This window comes from Anopheles coustani, chromosome 2 (assembly GCF_943734705.1).
Source record: "Anopheles coustani chromosome 2, idAnoCousDA_361_x.2, whole genome shotgun sequence".
In the NCBI taxonomy this organism is placed as follows: domain Eukaryota; kingdom Metazoa; phylum Arthropoda; class Insecta; order Diptera; family Culicidae; genus Anopheles; species Anopheles coustani.
In genome coordinates this window covers 71,983,945-72,011,413 of record NC_071289.1, presented here as the reverse complement: position 1 = coordinate 72,011,413, position 27,469 = coordinate 71,983,945, and the positions used below count along the sequence as shown (strand labels likewise).

At 43.6% G+C, this 27,469-nt stretch overlaps 1 protein-coding gene across 1 annotated transcript in view; it reads left to right on the top strand.

Annotated features, from left to right (window-relative positions):
* Positions 1-3,626: 3,626 nt before the first annotated feature.
* LOC131264955 (band 7 protein AGAP004871) overlaps positions 3,627-27,469 on the top strand; it is a 55,594-nt gene continuing 31,751 nt past the window's right edge. Inside the window, exons 1-2 of the mRNA XM_058267217.1 lie at positions 3,627-3,804; positions 3,945-3,962. Coding sequence (XP_058123200.1) covers positions 3,627-3,804; positions 3,945-3,962 — 196 coding nt within the window. The remainder of the gene's footprint in view (positions 3,805-3,944; positions 3,963-27,469) is intronic.

Sequence of the window (27,469 nt, the reverse complement as noted above, 5' to 3'; positions counted from 1 at the left end):
CCATCGTATTTGTATTTCAAACTTTCAATACAGCCTTTCGGGGGGAGCGCTGAGAAGCTTGACAGCAAAGGACTGTTTAATTTGTATTAGTAAATATCAACGAGGGATGACGAATGCAGCTCGAATTCGCTCGTAATTAAAATAGTAAACTAAATGGAATGAAATATACCGCTAGCATTTACTTGGAGTTTTGACGAAGACATTTTATATCATATTTTCTGAAAGAACCGAATAATGAACTGTCGACCTTCGGATATTTTCAATTTTTTCAGGCCGTAAACATCTACTTTTTAATATATTTGTTGACCATCTTTTAGGGCTTTTAAGTTTTTTATGCACCTCTCCACCATTTTGTTAGCATTTCGGTGTAAAATTAAAAAGATCAGGTCGATATTCTTTCCACCTTCATATTTTAAAAATTCAAAATGTTAATTCATAAAGCAAAATGAGCGCTAGTCACAAATATTCAGACGTTTTCGAAATATTACAATCTTAAATTGCGTTGCAGATGACCGCTATTCCGATTCTAATGTTAAACAAATTAACTTTTTATTATGATATCACTAAATTTGTAGACATTGGTTTACTCTTACTAACAACGACTGCAGATGGCAAAGAAAACGAGTACAAGCGCCAGGGCCATGGGGCTAAAGTCTGTCGAATTGCGGTTTTCTTGCATTCCTGTTCCACTTTAATCGTTTCGGTTCTTTCCCATTTCTTCGAGTATGTAGCTTTCATTTACGTTTTGGAATCTTTTCTTCTCGGGGCTCGGCATACTGTTTGTTGCGAGGGAAAGCATTTGCGAAGAGGAAAAGCGGAGAGGTCTTGAGTGATGAACTGACAAATGGTGCTTTCCTTTCAGTGTGTGAACCCGAGCGACATCTGTGGTGCCCCAGTATGGGAATGGCTTTCAAGACGAGTTCTGATGCTCCGCATAGACAAATAGAAGAATGTGACCAACAGAAAGCAAAAGCAAACGGGGCATCGCCAGGACATGTCTAGAATATTAAGTTGTAGGTAAAAAATAATGATTTATGTATTATTTCTTTGTAGCAACTGCTAGGCCGTCCGGGTGACCTCATTCTCATGGCCTTCACTGGTTGAGGGAGTGAAAAGATTTCTCCCTCTGCCCCCCTCTAGAACCATCAGTGGAGTTCTATGTAAAAGTCTATCGCCGGCTACGAAAACTGATGGCAGTTCAACATGTTGGGTGAAAGGTATGGTACCAGCGAGTTTGCAGTACAGTTCTTGTTTGAGGAACATGAGAGTCACTGCAGCTGCAACTGTAACTTTCCTTTCGCCCTCTTAGATTCCTGCAGTTTGCGTCTCCCAACCGCGCCAGCTCTATCCCTCCGCGCAATACGCAAATGACCGTCCGTTTGGTACGAATCTTGTGGTTTCGAGGATACCTTTCCACCTTCTTTCCGTGGTATGTTTTAATGATTGCTTCACTTTGCTCTTTGCAGGGTCTCATCCATGCTTGTCTGTTTTTCCTTTCTGCAAGTGGGACACTTCCCACAAGACTGCACCAAGCGGCTGGTACTCCGTGGTGTTGTGGCGAACTTTTACCCCCGAAGTAAGTATGGGAAGGCGTAATACACGGCGACCCTACGGGTGAAGCCAACGTACTCATAGGCGGAGCGAGACAAAATTCTAAAGTTTCACTCAGTACCCTACACGAATTCCTTCCGTTCGCAACCGTCAGCTGCATCCGTCACGTTGTGGCCCGGCAGTCGTTTGGCAGCGTCCCGTGGTTGCGCTAGTTCGGTTCCGAGTTTTTTCGTTCCTTTTCGAAGTCCTCATCCTCAAAACAGACCGGGCAATGGTTGCTTGTTTTCGCGCATAGTTTTTCGCTCCAATTACTCCCCATTCACACCGGTATTCACCAAGGTGAGTGAGTTCGTTCCGTGTGCATCCGGTGTAACGGTCAGCACGTTACGGTGCGAGACCACTAGACTCTCGAGTGTATAAGTTTTTGACCAAGAATGCAAACCTGTTGCATACGCTGCATTGGTTAGTAGGATGCGGAAAGCTTTCAACTAAATTGTACATCCACTTCCGGCAACATAAATACGTATCTATAGAGCACGTTCGTTTACTGCGAGCAAAATGGTCTTCATAATGCGATGAGAAAAACACTGTCAGTGGGATGGGTTTCGTACGTGGTTGTGACTTAGAGTGTTATCTCCCCAAAAGAATTCTGTTAAGCTGTGGGGCTCCTAAAGTAATCTGGAAAGGAACAGATCAAGTGTGTTAATACATGACTTCACTACTTAGCTGATAGATGTGTGCTAGAGAATGCAGCTAGCAACAAAAAGATGAGGTTAATACATTTCCCAATATTTTATCCTGTGACTTCATTCCACAATATTTTTTATAAAACTGAAAATTGTTAATTTCGTGTCATCTTAATTTTAAATTAATTAAAAGTTGCAAAAACGGTGCCACTTTTAGTACGCTTAACAATGATATGCCTGTCTTTCATGGGACAAAATCGCTAAGTGATAAAATGAGCACAATGGTCTGTATCCTTACGTGAAATTGCTCGTTAATACTTGCACCAGTTTAACGCAGCTCCTGAAGGTCAAGTAATGTACACAAGAAAGTGATAAGTTGACAGGGAGAAGAAATTAAATTATTCATCGCCTCGACCCACGGTCATAATGGCAATATTGCAATGACAAGGGTTATGCCGTGCGTTAGCGTTATCGATTGGTAAAAGTTCTCTTCGATCAACACGACCCATGGTACTCTATGACGCAGCGTCAATATGCACCGCTATCGGTTCCCGCGGACAGTTGCACCGGTTGAATAATTGAAGGGATTGCACTGTGCTGTTATTTTTGTTCGTTGCGATACCTTTGTTTGGGCTCACTGTGAAAGAATGACAAAAAAAGTGCTGAACGATGGACCACAGAAGATAGGGAAAGAACGATTCCATTTGGTGGAGAGTTGTTGCAACAAAATGCACTCAGGGTGTCACATAAAAGATCTAGCTGCCCGAAGTGTTGACGCTCGACGATTGAAGTATTATTGTGGAAAATGGCACCCGACACTCCATAATGGTGATGGATATTGATCTTGGTCGTTTTATACTGTTTAATGTGATTGCTGTAAATTGGTATTTGTAATGCTACAGGATACCACAGGCTGTATTGTACTAGAACAGGGTTTTATTGTACTGTGAATAGTTTCTTAATAGAGCTTATTTTCTTCAAATATTGTTAACTATAGCATAGCTCGTTCTATAGTGTGCTATTATAATATTTGTACTAACATTACTTTCTTCTGCCGAGACTTGAAGGAAATTGAAGTTGATTTGTGTAAACTAAATTTAGAAATTTTAATTCAATTTTTCGCTAATCTAATAACATGTTAAGGGAATTTAAAAAGGTGCAATTAGTTATATAGTTTTAAAGAAGTTAAATTTAAGTTTTTACGTAAAATTCTAGTTCAAAACAGACTCGATTCAAACTTGAAATTTCCTGTATCCGATCCCCTCTTTCTAATTTCCATTGATTGGTTAGGGTTTTCATCGGAAGCGCGATAAGTTCAAAGTCGAGTCAAGCTTAGTAGGCTGTGAAGGCTAGGTCCGTACGAAACGAAAGCAACATTACACTCGCTAGATGATGGTTCCATTAGATCCAATGGGACCGCCTGTGGTCAACGGTGGTGGTGGAGCTACGAGGCCTAACGGCGGTGGTGATACAGCTGGCGCCCCGACTAACTTCGGAATTGCTACCATCAGCACGAACGCTTCGATTCGACGGCGAGATGATGAATATCGGAGCAAAATAATGGGAAGTAAGTGTTATTTGAACCTTTTACTAATATGCCGGAACTTTATTCAACAACACAGTGGACCACTTGCTACACTTTTGTTTTCGGTTCTAGAAATATGTTTAACTAATCTTATTATTCGATTGTATATTTTCATGGAATAGCTACGGTTCGAAATTATGGTAAGTGTTACAACTATTTTACTAGTCATCCTCTCGTGTTCTTATAAACCTAAAGGTTTATGGTGAAATGAAAATTGGTTATGCCACGGGGTTAATAAAAATCCTGAAACTACTACAGCTAAACCTGTACATAGTTTAAAAATAAAAAGTTATATCTCAGTGGAAATTGCAATACGAAATAGCCGTTGCCATCCGTATCGCTATCCGTTTGTGGGCATCATCTTTAATGGTCTCAGTGGAAATTGGCATCGTCTGACCCGCACACCACAACTACGGCTGCCATGAGTTTCTATTTCATTCCATGGTAGCACGGACTATACCGTATCGAATTGCTACAAGAAACATTTCGCTCGCCCGAAGGTTTCAATAAAATTCGGCAAGTATAAGAGTGGTCAACATGACAGGATTTCCCGAGCACCGTTGACCGACCGGATGGACCAGTGTGTGATGTGCAGGGAACTGACATTCAATTTGGAAAAAGGGCACAATGTAACACAGTTGTAAGGAGACGTAGATACTCCACCAGGCACTTATCGCCGACAGGGCCCTTCTAGTCACTCTGGAACTTGGTTGCGCACAGTTCTTTCCTGGTGTTCCTCTTGGCAGTCCTTGGGTCGTTTGTGTGAGTGTGGTAAAGTGTCGAAGTAATGAGCTTCAGGTTTCAGGTTTGAATGGTCGCACTTTCACTCAATGCTTGCTGGGAATTGTGGGTGCCGGAGCAGTTGTAGCTACAAGAAGCCATTATCAGATACACCGAAAAGAAAAAAGTGTGTTCCAGGTTTGTTATGGCGTTTACCGTGCGGTCCAGGGGTCAGCATTACGAATGCGAAAAGTTTGCTGTCTGATAAAGGTCACGGATTGTTTGCAACGGAAAAAAAACGAGAGTTCTTTGCTTCACAAGGCCCACGCCTCTTTTGTTCACCGGTACGGAATAAAACGAATTTCCGAATGCGTCCTGAGGGATGCGTACGCTTACACTTTCCTTGAATACATTTTGCGTACTCCGGGGTGTTGGAGGTTTCCGTGTTTAATATTACGATTAATTCAATGGTAAGATTTGGCGTATTTTTTTACTCCACATAAGGTGCTTGTTTTTACGGAAAATTCACTCGGTTGTGGGAATTAACAATGTACCGGAACATTTGCATACTCATTTTCAGCTTTTGTGTGCTTATATCCGTGATATTTTGTGCACCAAAAGATTGGACCGTGTGTTTGCTTTGGGAAGATTTAAATTCATATAATGTTTTGCTTAGTTTTACTTACATTCGTACAGACAACCGTTTTATTATATCAATCATATGCTTTATATTTATTTATATTTATTATTCTTGCATTGTTTTTACATGAACTTGTACTTGAATTGGGAACAAAAACAAACATAAGAGAAAGAATAATTTTCAAGTATATTTTATCATTCTAAAACATAAAATGTTAGCAAAACAAAATTGCAAAATAGAAAATCAAATCCATAACAATCTATGCAAAGTAAAACTGGTGTTTAGTGCAACCATCCTCTAGGGCCATGCTATCCTATGTTTGCAATTTTTCTCATAAAACAAACATTTGAACCAACTCGGGCAGCTCCAGAGCAACATCAATTTTATGCAGCATACATAATGTCTTGATGCTGGCCGAGACAAATTTCATGCGACATTATTCAAATTTTCGAATAATGTACCGTCATCTTTAGCGTTGCGAAATATTGCCAAGCCTCGGGGTGGCCATTTCCGGTGCGTTAGTACGGTCCTGTTCATCAGCACTCGTCGGGAGTTGTTATCGTGCTACCCGAAGTACGCACCAAAACAGACAAACATCGTACAGCCTAGCAAAGGACAACATTTGGGTGGGTCAAACATTCAAAACGGGAACTCCGGAGTTCACCTTGTGCCGGACTCCTTGTTCGTGCCACAACGGTGTCGGAAATGGGAACGGAGACCATTTGGGACCGAAAACGCCCGGAAGGGACTAACAAGCGTTTGTCAATCTCATTTTCATATTTGAAAAGGCAAGTAAATGCAATCATGCTCTCTCGAAGGGGGCCCTCGGAGTGCCAAAGCCAGATGAGCCTAAGAGTCGTCTGGTCGGTTCAAGTGACCAGCATTGGAGCCTTTCGGCGCAGCGCACCGAGACCCGGGGTTTGACTTTCGTCCTGTTCGGTTTGAAGTTTGTTAATTTTGTGGCTCTCCTAGCTTCAGTCCAAAGGGACGAAGATAAAACGGTCGACCTTTCCCTTTGGCAAAACAAAAACCCCATTGATTGCTTCCTTACGGGCATTTGCTTCTTGGCTGCACGCTGCACACACAAGCATTACCCGGAACCACCCGGGTCTCCCTCCGCACCTTCGACCCGGCCTATCCGCCTACTCTTATCGAAGGCTGTCATCGTCGACTTGGTACACGTCCCCTGACGGTCCGAGATACCGATCCGAAGCGAAAGGAACGCTGCCAACGCAAGGAGGAAAATCAATAAAAATCTCCAATATCTGGATCAAGTGCAGTTTTTCGGTGCGCAAAGTTGACCTATCGCTGTCGGGCGCTTTTCATCCGCCGCTTCCCGGGGCCCCACCTGCTTCGCCAGGGGGTGGGGAGTTCGGTCCGGAAGACCATGGATTTTAATTGCTCACTCGACCTTTTTTCCGGTATTTTACAGTCTTATTTTTCTATTTCGGTTATTTTTTCAAGTTTCCCGCCTTCGCACGGTACGGGTTCAGGAAAAAAAGTAGATTGAATCGGAGTTCGAGTTAGCTCTTCACGAACGACAATGGAAGATGATTGCAGCAAGTGTTAGAGAAGCCGTACGGAACATCTAAACACCGAGCACCAACAGCACTGGGGAGGAGACAAAGACGCAAGAAACGCGATAAAATATGTCAGAAAGTATTCATTTTTGCTCACCAACAAAGTGGTTGGCGTGCCAAGGCGCTGGAAACCTTCCTGGCAGGTGAGGAATTGAGAGAACGATAGAAGAGGGTTGAAATAAACAGAAAAAAAACCCGGACCGACGATGCTTGGACACGAGAAAGTTTCCGTACTTTCATTCTTCTTTCTCGGCAACTTTCGGTCGAGAACGAATCACGTAGCGAAACTTTTATCGTCCACAAGGGCCCTGGACGGGCGTTGTCTGCACACAAGTGAAAGCAAAGCATAAACCTTCGCTGGCCCCAGCGACAGGTTCGCTGGCTTCGAAGAGAGTCAGATCTTGGCCCCGTGCGAAGAAGACGTGCCCCGGCGTGTTGGGTTTTGTCAGACCGATTCTCCGGTGAGTTTATGAGCCGGATGCGGAACGGATGGCGGCAGGCCGGACTCCCGGATGTTTCGTAGGTGCGTGACGAGTCCGCTTGTTTCTGGCAACTGTCAGATTTGGCAATGGTGTGCAGATTTTTGCACCGAAATCAAAAACTGTGGACCTGTCACGCGGACGGCCCGGAGGGAAATGGGAAAAGTGGTAAAGACTGAGACGTGCCTGTTCGGTGAAATTCTCAACACACACACACACACACAGGTATGCTGGATGAAGTCGAATAGAGGGCTTCCGGTACGGATTTGAGCTGGATCTAGTTTAGCCGGCGACGTACGGAACAGTTGCAGCTAAAGTTATCGCTTTGGAGTGTGCGGTAGTGAAGCTAGTCGGGATCAATCAGTGCTGAAGGGCGTGATAATGATGAGACTAGAAAGGCTTAAGGAAGTGCAAGTTTTAATGAGTACTTTACACGTCTAAGTAGCGGTTTACGAAGACATATCTCTGTGGATTTCGAAGGTTATATTAATTACGGATTCAAATGAAAACTAGAAAATTATCCAACATTTTCTTCTTATTACCTAGTATTCTTTTAATTAACAATGATACCGAATCACGAAATTTTCAAAAACTTGAAAAATCAATACGTTTAGAAGCCGTTTGATCTTTACTAGTTTTAAAATTTTAGATTTTACATGTCGCATACCAATATAATATCAAGATTTACAAAACGATTTGGTGTGCAAGACGTAAAATTATAACATCGTTCAATATTAGCCATTTAACATTTTTAACCGATAATGTGGTTTAAAATTTTGCATCATTCACGTATTTTAAATATTTATTTGCAATTTTATATAACTATACATTATTTTTAGTTTGTCCACATTCTAGGGCAGTCAATAATACTTTTGTTGATTTATTATGCTTTATTGATGTGAAAATGTGATGTGGGGTCCGCGACAGCCGAGCGGTAGCGCCGGTTAGAAAATCGGCCCATGAGCGCCGGGGCTCACCACCTCGACGGCGTGGGTTCGAATCCCAACCGAGACCGGACCCTCCCCTATACGAGAGGACTGACTATCCACGTACAACAGGGAAACAAGTCTCGTAAGCCCTTAACGGGCAGGCATGACCAAGAGGTCGTTACGCCAAGAAGAAGATGATGTGAAAAATTAATTCTTAAAAAGTAAGATAATATGGTGCTCTACTTATATTATCAAATTAAAAGCAGAAAAAATACAGAAAAAACAATTGTCCTTCATATTAAATAACTTCTAAAATCTGGATTAAGAATTCTTTGAACGAAAAGGGATACATAGCATTTATAGTTCGAACAACAATTAATTTGACCATAATTTTCTACAGAGATGTCACATGTCCCTATGACAAGATCGACATGACCAAACTGTCGCTCTTTTGAAACACATCGCGGAACAGAAGCCGATGTTGTTCCGGTTTCCTAATTTATCATCCGCTGTCTTGCGACATTCTGGCTCAATGTGGTTGCGTACAGCTGTATTGACTCTTCTCCCATCCACTCAAGTTCAGTTTTCGGTTAGGAGCATCTCATGGCGCTGCTGATAATGGAAAATATAATTTACACCACAGTGCCAGGACTCATTAAGTTCCGTAGGGTGAAAGGTTGATCTAGGTCGACGTAGCTTTTCGCTCGATGGTACGTGATTAGCATATTTTGCACCGAATTAGTTAGCCTACTGGCGGGTGGTTTTTCAACTGTTGCTATCGATGTGGAGGTGCAATTAAATTAGGAAAATTAATTTCAGTAACAGAAATTGATGTGACGTTTGGTTCGATGATTTTAAAGTATGGTGAAGCAAATGAGTTTGCTTGTATTATAACTGGTAACAAACGGAACCTGTATAACACAAACACTATAAGTAATCAATATGTAAAATTAAATCGATTTCAGATCGCTTCACCGTAAACCAAACCCTGACCTCAATCTGTTCAGGCAAACGGTTTGACCTCGTGGACCGATACGTGCGTTAGCAAGCGATTATTAGCGCCAGGGGAGTGTCGGATGGTCGGTGATGTGAAAAGCACAGAGATCACGTTCCCACCGATTTCTGTGGTGGCGAGTCGATGCTGCGGTTTGGGCTGGATCTGCGTGTTTCCCCTGGTGGATTCTTGACATTTGCCCGATTGCCACCCGACTGTCTGACCTAGGATCGAATTGTGGGTTGTGAAAAGGCCACGTGAAAAAAAGAATCCCGCTCCAACAAAGGGTCCATGGAATTGTTTAACATGTTCCGGGTGTTTTACTATTTGCCGGATGGTTTCCCGAATGCGCACGAGTTTGTGATTGTCGTTTTTCCGGTCCTTGCAGCGTTGCAATTCAAACAAAATGCAACGAAAGTCATGTAAAACGTGAATGTGTTCGGGTGATATTGCGAGAATAATGGGGTGGGGCTACCATTTGGAACCCAAAATGGTAGCGCCAGTTTTTCACCGGCTTAGGAAAATGGTTCACCCTCCACGAGCCAGCGGTGTTGATGGAAGCACTGTTTGATGAGCAAGAGAACGCCGTGGCACCGTCTAGCGTAGCTTGGTGTAGTACGAAGCGCCGAGAGTTTGTTTGTTCTGCCGTGGAACCATTGAAGGGAAAATGCTGGACGAAAGTTTCACGGCACGCGGCTTAATGGGACTGGCCGGGTTCCCAGAGGAAAACACGTAAAGGATTTTATCATTCATCTTCCCGGAAGGGAAATCGAGCAAAACAAAGACGGAAACGAGACGGAACGTGGCGTGTGGGGCGGGGTTTGGAAGACCAAAAGTAAACCCTACCATTATAATCTACCACCGCACGTCCCCCTGTTCCCATCGCACTCCGCAAAATCCGCAATTTCTGAAATGAGAAATGAAACGGGAAAACAGTTTTATGACACCAACTCCATGCAGTCCATTTTGTACGTGTCCTCGGGCTGTTAACTCTTCGAGTGTGTCGTCGCTGTCGAGGTGGTAGGGGGTGTGTAAGGCCCCGGGGGCGGTGGAAAGTTATGAAGTGAGTGCGCTCTGCCGGTGGCCAAGAGAGCAGAAAATCATCTGCTTCTCCTGTTGCTGCTGGAACCGCCTTTTTTATCGACTCGAGCGGACAGCCGCAATCATGTGGATGATTAGTGGGACGGCACGGACCGATGGGGAAAAGAAACTGCTCGCCCAAAGATGATGGTCGGGATGGCCTGTGGGCAAGTCTAGGGCGAGATAAGGCGTGGATCGCCGGGGACAGTTTGAGCTTGGAGTGTATTTTAGTTGCTTAATTCAAATCAGGCAATGCCCCCGAGCGCTCCGGGACAATTCGTTAGGAGCCAAATGATGGCCTCGGGGTTGATGGAAAATGGGCTCGTGGGTGCGTGAGGTGGTGAGCGGAACGAGGTAAGGTAAATCAGCAAACATCGTGTACACGATGAATGTGGAAGCATAAAAGATGCTTTCAAGAGGAAGCCGGACAAACACGGTAGAAAGGCGGCATTCATCTTTACAGCTTTTTCCCTGTTTACTCAACCTCTTTCGCCGCTGCTCTTGCTCGATGAATGCGCTGGTCAGCCCACCATGCCATGCCCGTAAAGGGAAGCCATCCACTTACAGTGGCTTGATTAGTGGCTTTTATTTTGCCGCATCTTTTTTTTCCGGCCCGCCATGTGCAAGTAGTATTAGAAACTAGTAACGCTGGAAATAACAATTGCCGGGCGGCTACGAAGCGTGCTGTTCGCTAAGCTGCTTAATGTTCAAGCATTCGTTTTATGGTACCCGGATAGTAGAAAAGAGTGACCTCGCCTCAGTCGGTGGTCAGCGAAGAGTTCCATCGGAGCAAGCCCAATCCCCAAAAGAAGATAAAATAAAACAGGCATCGCATCGTGTTTTCCGTTCGGTTGATGGGATGGATCTTCTCATCTTCGTGGGTGCGGATCGGTGGGACCGTGAATCGAAGAACCCCGTTAAGGTAGCGAGGACGCATGCGTGTCTGGCGATGGTTTTCGGTGGGTTCTAACTTTCTTCAGGCGGGATGCTTCGTGGATAACGGAACAAAAATTGATACGTTGTTGGTCGTAATTTTTAAACTAGACAGCATTTACTTGTAAATTGATAACAATAGTTAATATTCAACCAACACATATTACACATCATTATGTCTGTATGAGAATTATCTTATATCACTAAAGTTTTCATTTATTTACTCCTTGTTTGAGACATTTCATTCCAAATAAATATTACATTTTCAAATAAGTTCATCAAAATTAAATATCCAAACTTGTAATAATGCTTTTTTGAATATGTTTCTCAAACAATGTAAGTGTTTTCCAAATGCCAAACTGGATTGATGGAGGCGCATGGTGGCTGATAAATTTTTAGATTGATGGAGGCGCATGGTGGCTAGTAATATTGTTGAGAAAACCATATTTAATTAGCTGTTGTCAATATTGGTCGGCCTCAATTTTTTTTATTGCTTGAGTATTTCTACTCTCGAAACCTTGTTGGATGAAAGTTTATCATAAGCCTTACGGTACATATTATACATCGTAGTACTCCTCAAGCATGAATGAAAGTGGAAAACGGAAATATGGAATTTATTTGTTTCATTTGAAACTAAAATATTGAAGAGAAACTTTTACTGTAAACCAACTTTGGTAAGAAGCTCTTCAATTAGGCAAATTTGTGTTTAAATTGTTCTACATCTTTTCGTAGAATATGGTTTAACATTCGTGTATGTTTTCATTAAATTTGACCACCAAAAGCGACCTGCTAGCCTACAGTTTGCTGCTCGCAAGAGATACACGGTACGTGCACTTGTAGCGTGTCTGGCCAATGTGCTACCAAGCGAGCGACAATGTACGGGTGTTTGCCGGAAAATTGCGATAAAGAAATCGTTCGCGTGTGGAATGGAATTCGTCTTCCCGTCGTCGTTTGTCTCCACCCCCGGGGGGGTCCGGTCTGAGTTTCCCCGTTTTCCCCCGCACCATCGACGGAGAGATCGGCGTGTTAAAAACACATAAGAGAGGCGAATTCATAAACCGTCACTCGCGCCTTTTTCGACCACTCAGCGTCGTCGCTAGCGTGGGGTTGCGATGATGGTGATGATGATGTTGGGGGTGATATTGTGCCCGATAACACCACGACGATAACGACGCGGTCGGTGAGCGTTTATTTGGGTGCTGGGTTTGGAGCGCGCGCTTTCCGTTGCTGGTGAGAGCCACCCACGGTGAGTGGATCCTGTCTGATTCTGAGAGCCTGAGTGGACGAAGTTTTTCCTAGTGGATCTGTACTCCGCCCGGAATATCCTTGCCGTGAATGGCGTTCCCGACGAGTGCATCGGCATCGAACACTCAAAACACCCCCAACAAGTCCCCCTCCCCCCTCACACACCCACACAGACACCCACACAAGCACGTGCTGACAGCCACCTGCCGCTGTTTGTGTGTCGAGGGCTCCAAGCAGGAGCACCTTCGAGGAGCACGCCTGTGGGTGACTGGCGTTAGTCGACGCTGGGACGTCGTTTTTGCGAGTAGGCCAGATGGACATTTCCGCACATGAATATTGAATGGTACGACGTTTCTCGAGCCGCGTGTTGTCTATGGAGTGGCCCTATTGGAAAGCGAAATCGAACGAAACGGATGACGTACAGGTGAAACTCTAGCCCTAGAAGCTTTGCACGCAGCGAAAGGATAATATAGAACAACTGACAGAATCATCGCGGTGGAGGCGCCTGGTAGTTTGTTCGTATTCATTAATTTCTGTGAAAGTGCACGCGAAACAGCATTTAGTGAACAATCCAAACGTCAGTTGAAGTGGTATCTTTCCAAGCAAAAACTGGTCTCCTAAAGCAAGTGGTTCTGTTTGGACACACAACGAGACAAATCCGCGCCAAAGTTCGATCGATCCGTATTCTGTTGCGCTTTCGTTGCTTTCGCTGTAGTGCTTTCACTTCCGGTGCGATCCGGCGTGACTGTGTGCTTGTCGGTGGTGTGGAAAGTTATCTCTGTCCAATTCATTGCCCTCGAAGGATTATCGGTGTCTCAACCATCCCACAACGGACGAGGATTAAAGGATAATTTGTCGCTCGGGCATTGAACTACCCAAAAGGGTTTTGATTGGTGGCTGATTGAATGAAGCTGTGAAGCGAAGGCGATAAACTCCGTGCTAACAAACTCGTTCGGGACCCCGATAGTGTGCTCGTACATATCCGTGTTTCGTAAAGGTTGAGTACTGCATGCTGGTTCGGGCCGCGTGCACCTAAGCGAGCGACTGAATGGCACCGACGATCAATCCGGCGACGCATCCTATTAAAATGCTGCACTTTGGTAACAACAACAATTCGCGCGCCAGCTCCGTGCGACGTCCGGATACCACCGCTTCCGGTTCGTCGATGTATTCCGCAGGTTGGTAAACGGATAACCGTAGCTAATGGGTTACGAAAGTCCCGTGCACGTACCTCTCTGGGTCGATGTGGTTAAATGGCATTAAAACTTTTAAGCAAACGCCGAAAAAAGGCTCCCTTATGCATAAGATTTAAACCAGGGCGAATGTTCCACATCAATGCGCCAAAACTTTAACCATTCTCCCGTGGCGGCGGTCCTCCTCGCTGGCAGCAGATCTGCGCCATCCTAAGTCGCTTCGTAATTGCTGCGGTAGACGGAACCGTTGGGTAATTTACGAAATCCTTCACGACGATGACGATTTCCCCCGAGCGGACTTTCCTAGCCCGCACGTGCTCGCCCAGCTCTGCAGTGATTTTGATGAAGTCGATAGGATTTTGTAATACGAAATGCTGACAGCGCCGATGAGGCAAGCATTTACATGCACACACACGCACACATGAGCATGGCTAGTACAAAACACACACATACACACGCGCGCACACACAAGTATCCTAAGCAGCAGCTGTTGTCTTCGGCCGGAATGTCATGCGTTTCCAATAAGGTATTCATTGAGCGGAATAATATGCTGATGGCGGTGATTTCCTAGACTGTGTGTGGGCAAATGCCTTCCGTCTGCAACATCTGCGTGCATACTTTTTCCCGGGCTGGACTGAAAATGATTTGCGAAAGGATTTGATGCAAATCCTTTTTTTCTGTTGATAAATCTGGTTCTCCTTCTATGAGCGAATTCTCGTACAGTTACATTATCTTTGACTTTAACCCACCTATGATTGAAATAGCTCATCACATATTGACTCACATCTGACTTTGTCTCTAACTCAACAGTTTTCGTCTCGTGCTTATCTGATTTTACCTATTGGTTTCATTTTGTATCTATCTAACAATTTGTTAGATTTGGTGACAATTTAGAATGGTTGAAAATATGAAGATTATTGTTTGTAGTAAAAATTATTTTATAAAACTGCCAACAGAAAAGAAACGACGTAAAATTTGATATCCGTTAGAAGTTTGGTACTGATAAAAATTTAGAAAAACATACGGCAGTGATTGTAAACAAACCTAACACGTGCCGTTTAGTAGCTATGAAAATAAGTTTACCCCCGAATTCAACCGCTGTGTGCGGGATTTCGAAATGCAAAAACAAAACTGTTCTCGGAAAGTCAGTAAAAAATCATAGCAATAAGCACAAACTAGTTTTAAAGCATGAATGAATTAATGTTTATTGTTGGTACAGTGTAATTATCTAGAAAAACTAGAGTTACCCTGTTTGTTTTTATTTTTATTTTTGATAAGAGACAAAAACTGATGAGTCAAAAACTGAAAGTTAGATGTGTTAGAGACAAAATCTGATGAACTATTTCAAAACTTGGTGCTTTAGAGACAACGCCATCAGTTTTTGAGCTGGTATTTAGTTTCAACGGCTGTATCGTACCTTATTTCATTTTCTGTCATCACTGTTCTACCATCGAATCGCGTTCGGTTTTGTAAGCTCAGAAACATCAAGATGCCGAAAGTATAATGCATTTCGGCTACATACTTTTCATTCCAAATTAATTTTTAAATTCATGCGAAAGATAAAATTCCATTTTCCAAATTACATATGACATACTACGCATATGTATAGGATGGGCTAAATCAAAAGATCGGACGACACCGCAAGGATGTACATTTTTTGTGAAATTCTTTTCAATTTTTCCCTCTTCTAAGTTATGCGCCCGGCATAACTTGAACTCCGCTACACACGTAGCGGTTTCGGCTAGAAATCGTTGGAATATTTCGCCAAACCACGATCGTCCGGTTACGCCCACTGTAAAGCCAGCGTTCAGCCAGATTGGTTTGGTCGTTAAAATTTTCCGACACCCACCGAAACACTTTTGCTGGTGACACCGCGTTCGGCCCATGGTGGTCCCACCAGAGTGGCAGGATGTATGTGCAACTCGTAAACAAAGCTGTAACACTGAACCCAGAACCAGAGCCGAGTCCTGCGGATAGTAATCTGGGGAAGCCGGTTGCGTGGTTGGTGTCGGTCGCGGTCGAGTGCACTGCGCCAGCTGGTGCTGGCAAATGGGGTCCTGTGACCTACGAGACCACCGCTGGACGCTGTCCGGGAAGATAAATTGGCGAAAGAATTTAATCCCCGGATGATATATTGGACTTGGAGTTTATCCTAGGCCCGCTGTTTCCCTTGACTCATCGCATATTGTGGATGAGGGTTTCTGTCAAACCGTTTTTATAATCGTTCAATCGGAATTGTTAAAATATTGTACCCCATCCTTAAGGGCTTGTTGTTTAGTTTATTGTTTTTGAATCAAACAACCCTCCTCAGTATAATAAATCTAACCTCCACAGGATAATAACTAATCTACAACTAATTATTTATTAATCTACAGAAAATTATCTACACGAGCACCGAGTGTTTGTCAGGTGTTTGAAAATCAACAAGGAATTTTCTTCACGATCTGTATTACAGTTAAGAGTTTTAATATACCTCTTAGGCGTCATGCCACTGTCGTAAACATTCCTCCAAACTGTCCCTGATAACAACCAGCTGATGCATTCTCTGACCTTCAGGTCGGAAGATGTGAACGCCACAGCTGAGGTTAATGTTCAGCTATTGTTTAATTTTGTCCTGCAATCAAGGTGTTTCGACCGGCGGGTAGGGTTTTCCGTGCGTCACAACCCTAATTTACTACTGATTGTGGCCGTGGAAGCGTGGAACGTTCGTCCTGGGCGTATTAATTGACCATCACCGGGTGTCGCATCGCCTCGCTTGGAAAATTTCGTCCAAGGTGAGGCAGGCACATTATTATTTGAGAGAAGCAACGCCCGGGAAGAGCGGTAGGACAGTTCGAGGGAGAGAAATGCCGAAAGCGTGAGAAGGGACTGGGTGGTTGATGATGAGGATGATGATAGGATGTTAATTACGATTTGATTGCACCCTGGAGGGACAATCACGTGCTGAAGAATCACGTTGCCGTTTGGCTTCACGAACGGGAGCGGTGGACAATTTCATTTTCAGTTCAAAAACGTGTCCAAAAGACTAGCACAAAAGGTTCTAATGTGGGTGGACGATTCATCTGATTGTGTTGTGGGATGATTTTATTAAAACCGAAAAGATTTTTCGCGTATGGACCTTATCGTATAATTATTCAGATTGATTAGGATTTGAATAAAGGAGTGATTTGAGTCGTGCTTTCTGAAGCTTTCTTATCCGCAACTATGATATGGATAGGATTCGGCGAGATACAAGTCTTCAAAAAGCTTAAATTGATTATTTTTGTGTTCAATATTAAATCATTTGCTGTGGATTTTCTTGTAATTAATTTACGTCGGTGGAACAAGTCGTTCTCGTTTGAAAGGGAGCTCCGATAAATCCTTCATGCCATAGGATTAGAAAATCCTGTTTGCATACTGCTAGAGCGGCGCTAGAAGGAGCCAAATACAAGGCATCCAATTTGCAAACGAAACCTACCTCGGAACAGGCAGGCAGATAATTATTTGACGAATGAAATCGAAAGCTTAGGTCACGCGGGCCTAATTCATATTTAATACCCTATCTCGTCCGGACTTTTCCATCCGAGGCACCGTTGGAAGCCCTTCGGAAGGAAAATGCTTTGCAAGCCTTCTCCCGGAGCGCGCATAGATCGCTTCGCCCAGAAGGATTTACGTAATTACTAGCAAAGTTGATTAATTATCTCGCTCTCGAGCCGGAAACCGCGGCAGGTTTTTCGGGGCCCGGCCTTGTTTCGCACGTCCGTCGGGTGGATGCAGAGAGCATTTGGCTTTGGCGAAACCATCCCGTAACGGATAGAATGGGCAAGGAATTTGCGCTGCGGTCGCGGCATTTAATTATGGAAAGGCAAGCACCCTTTCGCGCCGGTGCGATTGGATAATGTGGTAAGCAGTGGGAATGCTTACAGAAATTCCGTGGCTCAGGCCAAGCGGTCAGGTTAGTTTCCCGTTATTATTTTGCGAAAAAAGAGGGGGAAGGCAGGACGTTCACTGCGGTGGATCGTTAGCGTGCGATTAGCGAGCAGCTGTGTCCAGCAAATGATTGCTATTTTCTTGATTTTTAAGATAAACTAATTTGTGAACCCAGCAGTGGAACATTAATTGGAAGGTACAGCGGAAATAGCAACGTTGCGAAAGAGGCTCACATTATTTCGCTGGAGAGGTTTTGTTTTTCTGCTCCTCTTTTGCTTTGTTACCCACCGTGGAAAGTTTGTAGATGGATAGGATAATCAAATTTAGTCACGATGGAGGCGCCTGGTCGTTCATGGGGTGGATGGAGGCGCCTGGTCGCGCGTTCGCATGAAGATAGCATAGAAGGGAGTTGCAGGATGATGTGTAATACCGTCACGCACCGGCACTCGTGGTACGTGTGCAGACAACATCGACCGCTGTTTCGCATTGCAATGTGGAGCGAAGCGATAAGTGGTTTGTTGCGGTGGCTCGGGATATACACATTTTCGCTCGGCATTGATTAATGGCTCCGGCTTGAAACGCATCAGGCGAAGTGGTTTCTCTTCAGTATCAGCTTGTGTGTGTGTGTGTGTGTGTGTTTGAACAAATAATCCAATCACACGAACGTGAGGTGCATGACGCTCCGTGCATTGTAATGAATTTGAATTTAGTTTACTTACACCGCCACTGATAGAGAGTCAGACTAGAGGCCGCACATTTTAAATTAATGAGTTTGTTAATGCTGTCGTCCAACGACGCCAGCTCCAAGTGAGTGGCGTTCAATAAATTATTACGAAGGGCTTCATAAATTAATCTCATTCCTCTACCGTAGGCCCATTGAGTGAGTCAGATTATTCTTTGCTCATTTCGGATGCCAACCGGGTGTTGTTTCCGGTAGAGTTTTGTAATTGTTTCCTTTTAACCCACATTTCCTTTCCAACCTGATCCCGGTGAGCGCGATTTTGCGACGCGTTGATGTAATGACGGTGTTTGCGCTTGGCAAGCAGCAACAAATTAAAACACTCCGAAATTGAATTTCCCAAAAACCCCGGAACACCAACTGTCCGTGGCAAACATTAGCGCTCATAAAAGCGACCGTTAGCTAAGGTGAGCCATCGCTCGTTCGCGAACGGATTCACGGTTGAAAACGCAGCTGTGTCACCAAGGCTTAGGGGCGGTTTGCGAAACGATGATCTCATTTTGTTGCTTTTTTCGTATTGCTTTTGGGATGGTTTCTATGCGGTCCATTAGTGCGAAATGATTGCCGGGTGGTGGTAATTCATGAGTTTAATTTTTGAGACGGGTTATTTGCACGAAAATGCGTAATAAAAGTGTTTTATGTATTGCAAATGAAGTGAAGTTAGTCAAATATAGTATTATTACATTGTATAAGATGCTAGTTTTGAAAGCTGTTTGAATATTTACGACATAGAAAATTTTTTATAAAATGTTTAAACCAAACGTTTATTTGAATTTGAGCTTAAGGTAATTTCCATTATAAGACACTTCTTAAAACAATTTTACAGATTCATGCAAAACATGATAATCCAGATTTCTCCTTAAATTTTTTATCTTCAGTTACATTTTTCCGCATTACAAACGGTCAACTTTTGAAACTCTTCACCATACGCCGCCGGCTTCTCTTACGGGAATTCGTAATGCTTTTACCAAGGAAACTCTCTTAGTAAAACGGATCATCCCTTTCAGGGCTGGTTGGTGTGAATGCAAATAATGTTCAACCTCCGGTTTGGTTGCCTTCTTCCCGCACATCCTTACGAGTTCGTTTGCGGAAAAAAGGAAAAAGCGGAATTGACCGGGAAGCTCAATTACCTTCAGCCCTCCCCCCGGGTCGGAGAGTGTGTGCGGCGTGCGGCCCAGCCAACATGCTGTACATCCCGTCGTTGATGTTACACGCCCACCTAGACACTGGCGGCGCCTTGAACAAGCGTCGACGAACCCGGATGGCATTCCATACTGGATAGTTGGAGGAATAAAGTTAAGGGGTGAAGAAAAAATAAAAGGAGGCGAAGCAAAAAGTAATGACGACCGGAACAAGCCATTTAACAAGAGGGCAGTTTAGTTGCGCACAGCACAAACCGGGTACCCGGGTCCGCTTTTTATTTCCTCTCCGCTTTCTTTCCTTCCCGCTTGCGTCCCCCCCGGTAAGTGGCGGTTACGGATCGAAACGGAAAGGATCTAATTTGCATTTACCCTCCGATTTGTTGTACGGCGCGGCAAATAAAGTGCGAGCGAAACTAAGTACCCCCGACCTTCTCAACCCGGGTGGACGTTGTTTTACATCACCGAATGGGATAGAGGGGTAAAAGTTTTGCCCTCCACTGGCACAACTTTCTCCGTTCGACCACGAGCGAAAGGAAAAGAGCAGGACTGGGATTGATTTCCGTTTTCTTTCTTCGCACAAAATGCTCAAAATTTGGAGCCCTTTTTTTAGTTGCTGTTAGGTTGACTATACACCAACGTCTTCAAGGTTAGCGCGTACGTACGCCTTGCAAAGTTTACGATGTTCCCGTGCGAAGGTCGAATGAATAAATAAAAACCCATTGAATGGCTGCATAAAATCGGTTTGTTCGAACGCCCCCAAGTCGTGGTGAATTTTTTTCCCCCAAAATGTTGGCGTAGTCTGGGATCTTCGGGAGGTCTTGGTTTCTTTCTTCCACTTCGATCTGGAGTCGGGATTTTTGGGAGAGGGATTTTTGAAGGGACAGTTTAGAGGATCGGCGTGGCTGGAATTCGAACACCACAGGCGAGGCGTAAAAAGGCAGACATTATTTGAATTTTTATGCGAGTAATATTTTTCCAGTAATCTCCTTAACAACTTTTAGCCGTCAATACGGGCAAAACGGTGCTCACGTGTGTGTGTGTGTTCGATCGTTTTATATTTAGAACCATCGCCGTAGGTACGGCGCGCCCCAAAAGTCAAACGTCGGGGGATCAATTTTGAATCGTCCAATTTTACGCTCTGATTGATATAAATTATAAGCCCTAAGCTGGTGGAACAAATCGACACTAGCAGCGCCAGAAGTCGGCTTCTGTAATGGCATCCAATTCCAAGTCGTTCGCTTCCATTGTAAAATGACTTTGGCCGGAGCCAGCGGAACTGGCAAAAACGAGGGAGAGAGAGAGTAAAATGAAAGAACCATTGCCGGAGGAAAGTTGCCCATAAAGTCGTTTGAAAAGTCGTGCTTGCGCTTTACTGATTAATTCCATCGCCGTCAGCTGTTATTGTCTACTTGTTGTTTGCCGTTAAATATCGGTGCCATCAAGGCGGGCGACCGGTTTATCTCGATGAGAAAAACCAGGGAAAAACTTACTCCCTCGCCCGCCTCGGGCGATACCGAAGCGCGGAGATATATTTTTCTTCCTTTTCCACTGTCGATCCACAAAAGCGATCCTGGCGTGCGAAATTGTGCGCCCTGCTTCCTCCCCCGGAAGAAGGTGAACTGAGCGGGAAACAAACACCAGTCGGTACGCCCGACCACCGAAGGACAAAGGAGAGCAGAATTTACTTTTAATCAGAGTGTCACGGCGCTTCCGACAAGTTGCAATTTACTGTAAATAAGTTTTGAATCTTTTCCGTTGGTTTTGCCCGGTTCCGGTCCAAGGTAAAGGTAGCCGGGGGGATATGCCGGGGAACGGTAGTCCGGGTCGCTGGATTAGTGGTTGTTACTCACCCGGGGGTTCACGACGTGAAAGCGGTGTGCGAGTGAGGAGTGAAAAAGTTTTTCCCATCAGCGCCCAACGATGTCACCGGCAGGTTTCGGTGGGTGTCTGATTCCATTTCTCAGTCGAAAAACGGTTGTCTTTTGTGTGGAGAGACTTTCCTTCCCTACCTACCGACACCGTGGGCAAGGAGAAATGTCTTCCGCGAACCGACGGGGGTGTGCTTATCTGAGATGGTACGGAAGCTCGCGGTTGGCAAATAAAGTTTCTTTCGATTTCGGTTCGGGCAACGAAAAAAGGGAATGAATGTTGGAAGCTGAAATACCGTTCCAGCAAGCAACGGGACAACAACACAACACATTCCACCGGGGGACGTTTGGGGCGCAGGGAGTGGAACCGAAATCGGTTTACGGTTCCGGTGGTTTCTGTGGCCGGCTCCGAAGGTATCAAGTTAAATGCCGGACATAAAGGGAAGAAAAGTTCTACGATGGAAGTAGCGTGGCGTACAAATTCGCTGCCGAAAATGATATGGACAAGTTAATCAGCCGTGAAAATGTGAGAAAAGATCGCATCGCAACGGTTGAGTGGAAACATAAATATGACGTCGAAGGCATTAATAAAAAAGTCTTTCACCAATAAAGCGGCTCTAACGAGCTGTTTGAATAGGCTACTTTTGTGTGGCTTCCATAATTTATATGCAAATGAGCAGGGAAATGGCATCTACTGTTCTTGTACTGGTACTAACTCGTGTTTCGCTAGTTGGTTCGGCATGACGAATAAAAAGTTGTGCTCTGCCATCATCTTCCAATTAATTTCCTTTCCCTTACGCATTCTGTATGTCTTTTGCATTTGAATAATTTTCTTTTCGTTTCTCGTGACTTTACTGTTCTGAAACGGCAAAGGCGACCGGTTAAAGTAATTCACGTTTGATTTGCCTCCTCTAACTCCAATGGCTCAACCACAGATCAAGTGGATCGGTTTACATACCGATGAATTTCGTGTGCACATGATTGCTCAATCTGCCGGTGTAATGCAAATAAGCAAATCGGGTGGTATGATTAAACCTTCCCGCATGGCAACTACAGCGTAAACAGCCCACAGCCGACCTAACTACATAATCGCCTCCCTATTTCGAAGGGCCGGGAGTGAATTATCCCGTGCATTATGTAGCGCACTGTAGGTGCATTGACCTGTAAAAACCGATGCGGTTCATTGAACGGAATCTAATTTTGTACCGGCAAAGCCGGTGCGGACACGCTGGAACATGGTGTAGAATTAGTGGAGCACCTTTCAGCCGGTTTCCAAGCTCGAGTGACATTTTAGAAATGTCGTTATGCCGTCATGCAAGCGTTATGAAGGCATCCGAACGGACTCGGTGTGGTGTGGATTATATCCCATTTTCTTTTTCCAAAGAAATTTTGATGACGGTTATGGGTCGTTAATCCTTTTCGAGGAAGAAATTACCTCGGAATAAGCGTTCACAGAATTATTTACCGTTGATCGTGATATTTTTACAAAAGTCAAGAGTCAGATGTTTCGTTAAATGTGGTCTAGAAATGTACTTTTTTGTTCAGGTACGAAAAATTGCAATGAAATACTAAACGTTCCCAGGCAGATTAGTTTTAGGAAAGGGATTTACGAGTTTATACTGAGTGATAATCATTCCCTGAAAAGCATCTGTTAAACTATTTTTTAGAAAAATTTGATGAACAAGTCATTGCTGTTGTTTTTTGTTCATTTTTTCTCAGTTTCATATTTTAAAAACCAATATACTAGGGAACAGATACTTACCTTATGAAATTATAAAGCTTTTCACAAAAAAAAAATGTTGAAAGAAAGTAAAGAAAGCTGGTTAACAACTTTGTCATCAACTTAAAAAGATAAGAATTTGACCTTCACGTGATAAATAACTAACAATTACGATTATAAACTAATTTCATATGTCTTAAATTGAGATATTATTATTTTGTTATTTTGCCTAGTAACAAGTAAAACTCTTCAAAGGAGTGACAAATCCAAGCAAATGAGCAATTCTATATCCATTCGTTTATCCAATTCGTTTGTTACCGGATTATTGATTGCCTTTTTATACTGATCCATGAGGGTGTGCTCTTTTACCACATGTTTTCTTTTTTTTCTATTTAACACTCCCTGTTTGAGTCACCCAACACGTTCACTTTGGTTGGCACACAGGGCAGGCTCTATTAGAACACAGATAATAATCGTGTTGTTTGTCTTCCTTTTTCTGTATTTCATCACACTCATACACGCAATTGAAATACAAAAAACTAACCGGCCTTTGTCTTGTACGCTGACTAATGGCTATTTATTGCCACACATTGAACGGACATTTCCACGCAAGTAATAGCAATGGGCGCGCGTCGGCTTACGGTTCCGTCCAGTTGATTTTCATTAGCAACTCTAACCCTGAACGGCGTTCGCCGGCGTTAGGACCGCCCTAACGTGTTTGGTCGCCTTTTTCGATATGTCGGCGCCAGGCGAACCTAACGCAAACAAAACAAGGCTGACCTAATTTTCCCGCCGGACGTTGCCGCTGCTGATTTGCTTGCGAAGGACTGGTTCACCTTTCCGAGTTGCAAATGGCACCGTGTTTGCGGTGGGAAAACAGCACCACCGGCCGGATGACGCAGTGAAAATATGCATCAGCAAATGAAATCACCCGAACCGGGGGCGAAAACGTGCAGAAACGTTTTGTCATCGCACCGTCGCTGAAATTTGGATGATTTTTACGGGAAATGGTGACGGAGGGGGGGTCACATTTTCGAGCGTGACGTTTTGTTTGGACACCGAACCCTGGAGCGTGCGTATTTGTTTTTGGTTATTTTTGTGTAAACATCAGTAGATTGTTTCCGGTTCCTTTTTTCCGTGTTGGACGTATACATCGACCCTTTTGGAAAAAATAGCGCTTGACCAATTTAACTTGACGAACTGTTATCTAATTTTTTGTATGTTTAAAATCAGCTCGTTTATAAATATGTTTCAATAACTTTATTGCTAGTAGCTTTTCATCTAAAATAGGCTTTAGTATCAGTTAACGATAGTTTTCGTTATCATTTAAGCTCCATTTAATTATGTGAACCGGTCGTAACGCCGTGATTAACTATGCATCATTTGTCATGCTGGAGTGATATGCTGTCCATATCTAATTTCCCTCCTTTGTCAAGCGGAATCAACTAACATAGCTGACAATCTTCCACTAGCTATGTGTCTCGTTCCGGCCGGGGAATCGGTGAACATAACAACACAGCATGCCAGCCAACCAGTGCCATCCCTTATGCATATTCGGCAAGTCCGCACTAACATTCCAAAAAAACGCTCAATCTCGAAGCAAATGAAGCAATTTCGGTTCATAATTAAAATTCATTATCACATTACGAATGCATTATTCAGCCCGGGTCTACATTTCCCCCGCAAAGGGAACCGATGGGATCCTGTTTCCGCTTTTCGACGGCACTCGATGGGAAACGGACAGATGGCAAGCCAAAACGTTGGGTCGATTCGGCTGAGGTCCGGGGACTCTGTATCTGTGTGTGTGTGTGGTTTGGAGTTTCATCTCTTTGGGGCTTTCCAGCCACAGCCCACCGAAAACCGAGCCACACAGTGTGTTGGTAGCTCACAGAAAAAAAAAAAACAGTCGACCCTCTCTAAGGCAGACCCTTATCTGGTCACGAATAATTGTTGCCGAAAGTGTATCGTTCGATCCGCACACGTCCGTAGCCAGGCGTTCGGGATGGCAAGCGAGCAACGCATAAAAGATCCTATCGAAGTTCGATTTAGATGAGGAATTTTCTCTCCGGTGGATAACATCGGTTCGGCAGTAACTGGATCTGAGGTTAATGGCATGAGCGGTTGAAGAATGATATATGAGTTGGTGTGCGGAGCACGTCGGGGTTTTCAAGTCCACTCCATGCACACATAGCAAATCCGGTTCCACTCCCCGATGGTCGGCTCCGTCGGTCACACCCGCCAGGGCGCTGCAAGGCACCAAAGCTCATTTCCAATTCATTAATATGTGATAAAATCAGCCTCTATCTGCCAAATATTTACGTCTGAGCTGGGACGTTATGGGTTGGACTTTATGGGAGTTGGAAGGTTTCTGTAGACAGTGTGCCTTAGAGCTGTGGGGAGCGATAATTTAATTTAAAAATATTTATGAGCAGCCAGCGATACTGTTGTCAGTTTATTGTCCGTTGCGAATAAATAGCGCTATTTCTAGGTTATTTTTAGATTGAAACAACTTCTCTACATACTAAAGCAACTGGCATTATTGAGAATGCGTCATAGTTTAATTACACTAATTATATCCTCTAGACATTTAAACACATTTGTATTCTAAATAAGTCGGCTGTCCAATGGTATGGGTTGGACCATATCGTAGCCGCACCTTCTAATGCTAATAATGGCAGAGTCCCGGAGAAAGCATGGCTAGCCTATGAGGAGGGTTAATTTAATTAAATCATATTATGATCAGCGATCCTTACTCCTATTTACGGATTAATGTCCTTTGGGAACAAATTACGTTATTCGAAGAATATTTTTAGTTTTACGCAGCTGATTCATGTAGCTTCCTAGCTCTTTTACACTATTTAACATTTTTGCTAGTGTTTGTCGTGCCCCGTTATGGGTTGGACCTTACAACAGTTCCCTAAGGGTTTTAGAGGCAGTACAATGAATTAGAAAATGCGAATATGAGGTTAGCATGATTTCAGTGAGAAACCTTTTGCAGGAAAGGATAAATTAGTCAAATATTTAACAATCGACCTTACCTTCTTCTTTTTATGTCGATGAGAAATTAAAACTACATATTCCTGTGTAGTTTACCAATATACTTTGTTGTTTATCGTACATGTTTACAAAAAAATACACCAATATTTTGCCTTAACCACCTTTTCGGTTATACAAATCGTCTGACATAAAGCCTCACTCTTGTAATCGAATGGAATGGGTAGATTTTTATTCATAGTTTCAAGAAGTACAATTCGTTTTGTACATTCGGCAGAAATGGATATAAAAAACAAACATAAATACACCCTCTATCTGACGCATTCAATTTGTCAATATTTATGTCAACGGTGGTGTTTTATTGTTCTGACAACTAGAACCGTCTTTCCGTACGTTCGCGTCGGTTTTCCGGTATTTGCCGACGTCTTTACTTCTGTTTACGATATGGGGATGTGCTTTATTTACCGTTGATTTATAACAGGCTGGATTAAGTTCAGCTGGAAGTATCCATGGGAATGAACATTTCAACCACCGAAATACCGTTGTACGTTCTTTTCGTATACGTTGTCACACGTCTCGAAGCCATTCTGTCTGTTTGCTCGCGAAAAGATTCTTGGTAATGCATCCTTTGTGATCCGTCGGCTAATGTGATTCTAAACAGGTCTTCGTTTGTTCGTGTGTGTGTGTGTATATATTTTTTCTTGTATCCTCGGATTGTGTTCAACAAAGAAACAGCTCTTTCGGGCGGTATTCATGGCTCCCGTGGGAGGACCATCCTTGGAGGTTCTGAGACAGCCAGTCTCTTTTTCGGCGGATGATTATTCTTCCATTTTATCGCAAGCTTTACAGATTCATTTCACCACATTGCTCGCAGTACAGCGCGTTTGCATACTGTCCATCACGGCTGTGGGCTTGTCTGGCGGTTCGTTGGGGGTTTTTATTTTCACTCAAATTTGTCCCGAAGGTATTGCTTTCGACAGGCGAACCAGCTCGATCCTGGTGCAGTTGAATGAAAAGATACCATTAAAACGATACGAAAGCCCCGAATAAAATGAAACAAACAGTGAGATGTGTTCGGGGACTGACTCTACTTTTTCCACTAATGTTTCCTTTTGTCTGAAAAGGTTTTCACTCCCTATTGTGCAGTTTCGTTGCTTTGTAGAGTAGCTTCGTACATAATCGTTTCTAACAAAACTTAACAAAGACTCGCGACATTGTTGCCAATCTCTTGGGTATTGGAGAAGTTTCATGATTGTAGGCATTTTGAAGATAATGTGACTATATTTACTTACTTTTGAGTTATTTCGTCCACATATACACTTTGTTTGGTCAGGGATTTTGTTAGTTTTTCGTTAAACCAACCTCAACTCCGTGTTTTTTGCCTCTCTTATCTAAAACCTAAATCAATGTAAAAAGTGGCACAGGACTGAAGGGCCATTAAAAAACGATTAGACGCAATACACATTCATACTAATACAAACA